General features: G+C 40.1%; 1 protein-coding gene across 1 annotated transcript; it reads left to right on the forward strand.

The window, feature by feature from the left end:
• Positions 1-1581: 1581 nt before the first annotated feature.
• LOC131219144 (scopoletin glucosyltransferase-like) lies at positions 1582-3041 on the forward strand. Its single transcript, XM_058214149.1, has one exon. It carries the CDS (start codon positions 1588-1590, stop codon positions 2971-2973), a length of 1386 nt encoding a protein of 461 aa, XP_058070132.1. The 5' UTR covers positions 1582-1587; the 3' UTR covers positions 2974-3041.
• Positions 3042-10474: the final 7433 nt, after the last annotated feature.

Below are 10474 nucleotides of genomic sequence, written 5' to 3' on the forward strand. Positions count from 1 at the left end.
AGGCCTACCTCATTGACAGTCACACGTTACAAAAACCTCTCCGAGAGGTCCACATGCCAGGCGCATACTTCTCCTAAGGAAAGCAAGGGGCCACGTGTTTGGTTGCTTGTGTAGGTATGCGTTCCACGTCCGGACCGCTGACCATGGCCGACCTTGATTCTGTCTATTGGATGGTATTGGAAGGGATTGGAAGTCAAATCTCGAGATTGGCTTGGCGTGCCAAACAGAGTTGGTGATTTGATCCCAATCCCATGTATCTCAAGACAATCCGCTGACAACACCATTATTACATTTAAATCTCATCAAATTCACCGTAATCATTCAAATTTGTGGATGCTTCGTATCCTCCTAGGGGTGTTTGGGGCATGGTACTGGGAAGGATTAGGTGGAATGGGATTCAAAAAATATAATTAGTACATGTGGCAGGATTGTCCCCTAATACCATAGGATTAGCTTAATTCCATAATACAGTGGTACATTGAATTGATATACCCATCATCATTTGAAACTATTGAGAATAACACATGTATTATGTCCAAACCATTCAACTGTTTTGTAACCTCATTTTATGGCATGGGTCTAAAAATGAGGCAGATCCAAAACTTTATGGCCCTAAAGAAGTTTTCAACGGTAGGTATTCAATCCCCGTTGCTTTCTATGGTGGGGTCCACTTGAGCTTTAGATCTACCTGATTTTTTGGCCCATGCTCTAAAATGATCTCAAAAAATGGGTGGATGGTGTGGATATAGCCCACACACTACTAAATGAGGAGATTGCCTCTCTATAATACCACCCTCCTTACATAAATAGAAAGCGTCTTTAATGGTGAAAGCTATAAAAAAATCTCTCATTCAAAACCTCTCAATGCTATTAGACCCAAATTTCTAGCATAACTTTGGCATCGGAAGGTTCCCCGCTCTAGACTGGTTTCATTTGTCTTCTATCCTTGCAAGTACTCTAATATCTAAAAAGGTTGTACTGGATTTTTCATCAACATTCATTATCTACACTGTTTCATACGGTGCTATCCACTTGAATTTTAGTTATGCTTCAATTTTGGGATCATGCCTCAGAATGAGTCTATAAAATGAATGGACGGCAGCAATAATACACTCACATCACGCTGCGCCTCCAGAAGAGTTTACTCAGTACCCTAGCCAGGTGAGACGGTACACGGTCCGTGTGCCTTCGTTGTCGGGGGTCAACGTAAGACCTCGTAGTTCAAAAACCGGGCGTAGAACAACCACAGCCCGGCCCGGCCTGGCCCGTTTATAGCCTTCCGAGCGGGTTCCGGTTTTTGTTTCCAGAAGCCTTATCGCTGTAGGTTCCTGAACAATGCACTCCAGAGAAACCAAAGCCACCTCTTCGGATTGGCTGGAAAAACTAATAGTCTGGAATCCAAATCAAGCCAAAAAAGCCAACTCATCTTAAATAGTATGCACTCGGCTGGAAAAACCAAAGCGCAGCCATTCCAACACTCCTATCACTTCTTTTCCAGTCTCCCTTTGCGGATTAAGCATGGGTGTCGAAAGCCATCCACTTCATCTATTCTGCTTCCCTTTCCTCGCTCCAGGCCACATGATCCCCATGATAGACATGGCCAAGCTATTTGCAGAGCGTGAAGCGAGGGTTAGCATCATCGCCACAGCCAGCAATGCCTCCCTATTCGAAAAGACCATCTACCGAACCCGATGCTCCGGCCACCAGATCGAGATCCACTGCCTCGAATTCCCTTCCTCAGTTGCCGGCTTACCAGACGGGTGTGAAAATCTCAACGACATCCAATCCATTGACAACTTAATAGACTTCATGAAAGCAGTTGACATGTTCCAGGAACCATTCGAGCAACTCGTCGAGGAACACCAACCCGACTGCATCATCTCAGATTTGTTCTTGCCGCGGACACTTGATGTTGCAGACAAGTTCGAGACACCGAGGTTGGTCTTCAACGGGACTAGCTTTTTCTCGCTCTGTGTCACGGAGAGGATTCAGCGTTACGCGCCTCATAAAAACGTCGCCTCGGACATGGAGGCCTTTATAGTTCCGTGCCTCCCGCACTCCATAGAGCTCACCAAATCTCAGATTCCAGATTTCGCTAAAGCGCAAAGCGGTTTTGTTGAGTTCTTTGAGCGAGTCAAAGAGGCGAATGCCAGGAGCTTTGGAGTAGTCATGAACACCTTCTATGAGTTGGAGCCGGCCTACGTGGAGCATTACAAGATGGAGCTGGGTAAGAAGGCGTGGAACGTTGGACCAGTCTCTCTCTGCAATAGAAATACCGTCGATGTTGCCGAGAGAGGGAAGAAGGCCTGTATTGGCCCAGACGACTGTTTGAAGTGGCTTGACGGAAATACGTCAGCCTCCGTTGTGTATGTTTGTTTCGGGAGCCTAAGCCAGTTCACCGCTCCTCAGCTTCTGGAGATCGCACTGGCTCTGGAAGCATCCAACCGTCCTTTCCTCTGGGTGGTCGGGAATAGCGAGAAGTTATCTGAAAATGAATGGTTGCCTGATGGATTCGAGGAGAGGATGCAAGGGAAGGGCCTCATCATGAGGGGGTGGGCCCCACAGGTACTCATCCTCAACCATCCTGCCGTAGGAGTGTTTGTTACTCACTGCGGGTGGAATTCCACGCTCGAGGCCATAAGTGCTGGAGTGACGATGGTCACGTGGCCCATGTTTGCGGAGCAGTTCTATAACGAGAAGCTGATCACCCAGGTACTGAAGATCGGTGTTTCAGTAGGGTGCAGAGTATGGGTTTCATATGAAGAGATGAAGAGGCCGGTGATAAGGAGGGATCAGATCGAGAAGAAGATCACCTTGATGATGGACGGTGGAGAAGAAGCAGAAGGGATGAGAAAGAGGGCCAAGGAGTTGGGGGAGATGGCCAACAGAGCTGTAGAAGTGGGCGGATCTTCCTACGCCGACATGAGCCGTTTGATCGAAGAGCTGAAGACGTACAGCCTGAAAGCTAAATGAGAAATTACCTATGCTTGAAGAAAACGTTTGGCATCCTGTTGATTTTAGGGTTGTTTGGATACACTGTTTTTTTTTTTGTTTTGTTTTTTTTTAAAAAAAAAGAAGAAGAAGAAGAAGAAGAAGAAGAAGAAGAAGAAAGTGATTTTAGGGGTCGTTTGGATGCCCGGTAATTTTTGTTCGTAAGCCGTTTACAAGCTATCACGTTTGGATTTTAAGTGGTAACATGCTCACTGGTCAATAGATTGTGTGTTTGATTAACTTCTAAAGTGTTTAGGACAAATAAAGTAGGTATTCATACCAAAGAACTTAGGAAGTGAACCTTTGAAAATCTGCAAAAATCTTGTAAAAGGACTTAAAATTTTTAAAGCCCTAAGAAATCATTAAAGCATGCACACACTAAACAGATTGGATGTCTTTTACCCATCAAAATGAGCTCCAAATGTAATTTAGAAGTTTTTAATGGTGGACTTCTCATCTTTCCATTTCATGGTCCAGTCGATAATGGACAAGTTGTTTTGTTTTTAAGGGGCACTGTAGAGCATCAAGGGAAGTACTTAATGGATAGATTAGATGTACCATACACATTACGGTTGGCCCTATATATCATGAATATATATTAACCATTGTGTTCTAACATGAATAAGGTTCGCCCCATATATCATGAATATATATTAATCATTGTGTTCTAACATAAATAATGTCTTTTACCTGTAAAGGCTTTACCTGTGATTTGAAACATGACTTTTGATCAAGTTTTGTATTGCAACTAAAAGTTGTAATCTACTTGAAGCCCATAATACATGCATCCAAACAGCATGTGCAATTCCATTACATCTAATCCCTTTACAACTTAAGGACTTTACCGGCATGTAAACGACGGGTTGTATGGAATCCTATTGCCGTTTGGATTTCTTTTGAATTGGAATCACCTGTTCATTTGGCAGCCTTCAATAGGAATTCATAGGAATCTGGAAATTCGATGATGGGAACTATCAAATTGTCTTGACAGGTTGTTTTTGAAAGAGAGCAGTAATTAATTAGTAATCAAAATCCAAGTTAAATAAATCACAAGATTTTTATGTGATTTGAATTTGATTTTTTTTTTTTTTTGTCCATTCACAAACTCACACTAAGCCACACTCCCGTGCGGTTTTTATTTAATGCTACATTCAGCTTTGTGCCACTCATGCATATGTTGGAAGGAATGCATATAGCTCTCATGGGTCCTAGCTGCGTCGGCCCACAACGGTGTATTTGTGCCATTTAACCGGTTCGTCAGATGTGGCACCACAAGTTAGGCCACGAGCTATAAAAAAAAAAAAGCAGCCTAAGTCATAGCTAAGATTGACCAGACCACGGGCCAACGCGAGCGACGGGAACGGAGACACTGACTGTAGAAATCTACTCATTGATGCCATTCAATCTGGTCACCACATAGACGATATCAGGATGAAGGACAATTAAAACTTATAAAATTCCGGTGGGATACACCACATGAATTTGGAGGATTCGTTCATGATTTTATATGATTTACTGTCTTGCTGCCAACCTGTTTTTTGAGTTACAATGAACTTGAAAAGGCGCACTTGATACACCGTCTGAATTTCGAACACGCATAAGTATGAGCTTCACCGCAGCTTAGATCGCATGGGGGAATCATTTGCATCTGAGCGCGTTATCATCCATATTATATTCCCTGGTCTATATGGACAGTAGTTCATCACGCCTAGGGGTGTAGGCGAACCGAGCTAGCTCGGTTAGCTCGCTTGACTCGACTCAAAAAAGATCGATTCGACTCGGTTTGAAGCTGAGTTCGAGCAGAGTTGAGCTGATTTTTTTAGCTTGAAAATGAGTTCGAGCTGGCCTAAGCTCGGCTCAACTCGGATCGAACCCAGCTTGAATCGAACTTGGATCGAACCAGTTCGGTGACTCGGTTACTTTGATATTGGTGTTGCTTACCAAGTGTTTGATGAAACGACTCAACAAGTGTGGCGGGGAAGAAATACTTGTGTTATGATGTGCAGGATATGGGGATGCTTGTAGAAGAAAGGTAGGATATGGACGATGCAGGGAAGGTGGGATACGTACCTTGAATAACATGCGGTGCTTGGACGATGGTAGGGAAGTCAGAGATATGTAGGAGAAAGGTAGGATACGTACCCTGCCATTCTAGCACATCAATGAAACAAATACCCTTCTTTTCTTGATTTTTATGTTGCTCAGAAGGTGTTTGATAAAATGCTTGTAAAACTATTTCTGTTGTTTTACTAAAACAGTGGGATTTTGAACCTGTAGTCCAGGTGTTTGTGAAAATGCTGCACAGACAAACTCGGCTCGAACTGGCCTGAGCCATTGACCAAACCGAGCCAAGCTGGCTAGTCAGGCTCGAGGACTGAGCCGAGCCGAGTTCGAGCTAAGGTCAGCGAGTGGCTGAGCCGAGTCGAGCTGAGGCCAGCTCGACTCGGCTCGACTCGATGTACATCCCTAATCACACCGATTGAGGAAGGGAGACTTTGGGTGACGAGGAGGTGCATTCAATCCATCCATTTTCCTTGCTCTGTACATGGCCATATCAGACGGATTCGATGGTTTTTGCTTTGTTTGTATATGTGAATACACTTACATCAGTTATTTGGTGTGATAGTGACATGGAATGGGTTGCGGATTCCTTTGTGGATAAGATGGATCACTACAAGAAAGAGGGTTATTAGCGAAGAAACTATTTTTCGTCACTAAAAGTCACTTTTAGCGACGAAAGAAATTTTCATTGCTAAAAGTAAACTTTTAGCGACGAAATTACAAATTCGTACCTAAAGGTCACTTTTACTGACGAAAATTTTCATCGGTAAAGGTTGTTTTCAATTTTTCAAACAAATTTAAAAAGTTACTTTTAGCTACGAAAATTTTCGTAGCTAAAAGCTAAATTTTCATCACTAAGCCTCTAAACAATTTTTCCAAAAAATCGAGGTTTACTTTTAGCTACAAAAAGTTTCGTCGCTAAAGGCTGTAAACAATTTTTTTAAATATCGAAAGGTTTACTTTTATCTATGAAAATTTTTGTCGCTAAAAAACATGAATAAGACTTTTAGCTACGAAAAGTTTTGTCGCTAAAGGCAGTAAACAATTTTTTAAAAAATCGAAAGGTTTACTTTTATCTACGAAAATTTTCGTCACTAAAAAACGTGGATGAGACTTTTAGTTACGAAAAGTTTCGTCACTAAAGGCTGCAAACAATTTTAAAAAAAAAATTGAAAGGTTTACTTTTAGCTACGAAAATTTTCATCGCTGAAAGTTGTAAACAATTTTTCAAAAAAAATGAAAGGTTTACTTTTAGCTACGACAATATTCGTATCTAAAAAACGTGGATGAGACTTTTAGCTACGAAACGTTTCATCGCTAAAGGCTATAAACAATTTTTGAAAAAAATCGAAAGGTTTACTTTTAGCTACAAAAATTTTCATCGCTAAAAAAAGTGGATGAGACTTTTAGCTATGAAAAGTTTCATCGCTAAAGGATGTAAACAATTTTTGAAAAAAAATCGAAAGGTTTACTTTTAGCTACGAAAATTTTCATCGCTAAAAGACGTGGATGAGACTTTTAGTTACGAAAAGTTTCGTCGCTAAAAGTTGTAAACAATTTTTGAAAAAATTGAAAGGTTTACTTTTAGCTATGAAAATTTTCATCGCTAAAAGACGTGGATGAGACTTTTAGCTACGAAAAGTTTCGTCGCTAAAGGCTGTAAACAATTTGTGAAAAAAATCGAAAGGTTTACATTTAGCTATGAAATTTTTTGTCGCTAAAAAACGTGGATGAGACTTTTAGCTACGAAAATTTTTGTCACTAAAGGTTGTAAACAATTTTTCTAAAAAATTGAAAGGTTTACTTTTAGCTACGAAAATGTTCATAGCTAGAAAACGTGGATGAGACTTTTAGCTACGAACAGTTTCGTCGCTAAACGCTGCAAAAAATTTTTGAAAAAAATCGAAAGGTTTACTTTTAGCTACGAAAATTTTCATCGTGAATGAGACTTTTAGCTACGAAAAGTTTCATTGCTAAAGGCTGTAAACAATTTTTGAAAAAAAAAAATCGAAAGGTTTACTTTTAGCTACGAAAATTTTCATCGCTAAAAAACGTGGATGAGACTTTTGGCTATGAAAAGTTTCGTCGCTAAAGGCTGTAAACAATTTTTGAAAAAATCGAAAGGTTTATTTTTAGCTACGAAAATTTTCGTAGCTCAAAAACGTGGATGAGACGTTTAGCTACGAAAAGTTTCGTCGCTAAAGGCTGTAAACAATTTTTGAAAAAATCGAAAGGTTTACTTTTAGCTATGAAAATTTCCGTGGCTTGAAAACGTGGATGAGACTTTTTAGCTACGAAAGGTTTCATCGCTAAAGGCTGTAAACAATTTTTGAAAAAAATCGAAAGGTTTAGGTTATAGGTTTAGGTTAGGGAGTTGAGATTAGGATTAGGTGTAGGTTTAGGTTTAGGGATTTGAGAATACATTTAGGTTTTAGGTTTAGGTTTTGGTTTTAGTTTATAGGTTAAGGTTATAGGTTTAGGTTTAGGTTAAGGTTAGGTTATAGGTTATAAGTTTGGGTTATAGGTTAAAAGTTTAGGTTATAGGTTTTGGTTAAGGTTTAGGTTTAGGTTTAGGTTAAGATTATAGGTTTAGGTTATAGCTTTAGGGAATTGAGAATAGGTTAAGGTTTAGGTTTATGAAATTAGGTTCAAGTTCAGGATCGGGTTTAGGTTTGGGTTTTCATGTTTAGGTTTAGGTTAAGTAATTGAGATTAGGATTAGGTGTAGGTTGAGATTAGGATTAGGATTAGGTGTATGGGCCACACCACATACAAAAGTTGAGAGGGGTTACCCTCCATTAAAACATTCATAATTATTATTTGGGCCCACCGAGATGTGGTTCACAAATCCAGCCCATCCATTATGTGTATGTCTTATTTACCCTGTCCATCCATTTTGCCAACTTATTTTAGCCAATGAGGCCAAAAATAAGGCAAATATAAATCTCTGGAAAATTATGAAAACTTTTTGGGGCCACAAAAATTATGGATCATGCTGATATATGTGTTTTCCTTTCATCCATGCCTGTGATGTTATCAACAGGTTGGATGAGAAATAAACATTACAGTAGGCCATGGGAAGTTTTTAAATGTTGACGTTCGATCATCATTGTTTTCCTGCGGTGTGGTCTACTTGAGATTTTAATCTAGAGCTTATGCCCTAACTTTATATAGAAAAATGGATGGACGACATAGATAAAACACATACACAATTGTAACCTATAGAGCTTTGACTCGTGGACTGCTGGTGTTGGGGTCACTTGCCAAACCGCGTGCAAATCCTACACCTCCACTCTATCCATCTATTTTGACAGATCATTTTAGGTTATGATACTAAAAAGGAGGCAGATAAGAGACTTTGGTGGACCACACCACAGGAAACAGGGGTCACAACTGTAGTCATTTAGGTGGGGCCTATATAGTTCCACAATAATGTCCACCACAAAAATTCATCTATATAGATCATTTCAGGAGATGGGTCAAAGAATGAGGCAAATCAAAATCTCAAGTTGATCCACCACAAAAAAAATGTGGGGATTGAACGCTTACTAATAAAAAATTTCAGAGGGCTACAAAAGTCTTGGATCAAGCTGATATTTGATTTTTCTCTTCATCCATCTCTTTTTTTAACTTATTAACAGGTTAGATCTCAAATAAACATAATAGTGGCCCTAAGAAAGTCTCAACAGTGGGTGTCACTGTCCCCATTGTTTTCGGTGGTAGGGCCACTTAAGATTTGGATCTGACTCGTTCTTTTGATCATCCCATAAAATGATCTCTCCAAATGAATGGACGATGTTGATATAATACATACATCATGGTGGGGCACATAGATATTTAGTCATTCTTTTTCAAATACTTAGTCATTCCTTACACTGGGGCCGCCTTGATAATTTAATGTATATCCATGCCATCCATCCACTTTTCCAGCCTATTTTAGAATGTACTTCAAAAGACTAGATAGATTCAAATCTCAAATGGACCACACAATGTTAATTGAATGCCCACCATAACCTTTTTCATAGAAGTTTTGGATCTAGTTGAGTTTTGGATAGACTTCATTTTTGGCCGAGTGTTCTAAAATGACCTCCAAAAAGGAATGAACGGGGTGGATTTCTCTCATACATCACAGCGGGCCCCACATGACATTTAGGCACAAGAAGCAAACTCGCATCCCTTTCTTGTAGGTGAAACCAGACAAAGGGAAACAAAATCCCCAAAATTTCTCCCCCGCCCAAAACTCTATTGCCCAAAAGTCTGAGCTGGTGTTTGGCACACCAACCAATCAGCTTACATCCTCCGTGTGAAGGTAGGTCGCGGTCAATCTGTGCCCAATCCACTCGTTCTCTCTCTCGACCCTTCTCTCTCTATTTCTCCCTCTCCCTCTCCCTAGGGTTTTGCTCATTTTAGCACGTTGCTTGAATTAGGGGCAGCCATTCTAGTTGATTCCTCAGTTGGGAGGTGGTAGCAATGGTAATAGTAGAATGCTGTCTTTTGGGCCGTTGATTCGAAAGTGAAAGGTTGATAGATTTGGGGGTTTTTGAATTTGGAGGTTTTCGGATTTAGGGGATTTCAAATTTGGAGGTTTTGGATTTAGGGGTTTTCGGATTGATATTGGTGTGGAGATGGGCTGCAGCAAGTGGGTTAACGGATTTAATGGTGTGGGTTGTCAGAATTAATGGTGTTGGGGTCTTACAAGAGAATGGAGCAGAGGCTTCTCACGGCTGGAGACTCTTCATGTAATAGGTATACTTTTCTTTCCTTGATTTATCTTCACCTTGTATTATTCATGGGTTATGGTTATTTTGTATTGATTATTCAGAAATTTCAAGAGGCTTTCGAATGAGTTAACAGAGTGGCTTACAAGGGACGTTTGGGAAGAGATCTCGAATGTAATATGAGACAGAGATAAAGCATTGGGGTCTGACGATGTCACCATGGATTTCTTCTAAACTTGTTTGGATGTGATTTGTACGTAGCAACAGACATGCATCATGTTCCTTGTTTTTTTGTATAGATTTCAGAAGTTATATGGTGTATGGGGACCATTTATGGTGTTCCAGAGTGTTGATATGATGGGCATTCTTGTGGATGGACCATATGTGGAAAGCCTTGAAGATTGGTAGAGGATATTTCCTTATTTCATTGAGTTCTCTTTAATGATTTTTATTTTTATTTGGCTTCATGTCGACTTATTTGCATTATGTGAATTTGTTGATTTTTATTTTTTTATTTAGTACGTTGGTCAGTTGATTTCTATTTCTTGTTGGCTATAGCGGATGTTACTATCATTCTCTGTAAGTTGCTATGATTTGGTCAGCAAATGGGATTAGTGGGTTGGTTTTGAAGAGTCACATGAATCAGATGTGGCACGATCTTCAGGCTTTAATGGGAGACATTATTGCGCAAACAAGGTTTGGCAG

This window comes from Magnolia sinica, chromosome 11 (genome assembly GCF_029962835.1).
Source record: "Magnolia sinica isolate HGM2019 chromosome 11, MsV1, whole genome shotgun sequence".
NCBI classification, from domain to species: Eukaryota; Viridiplantae; Streptophyta; class Magnoliopsida; order Magnoliales; family Magnoliaceae; genus Magnolia; species Magnolia sinica.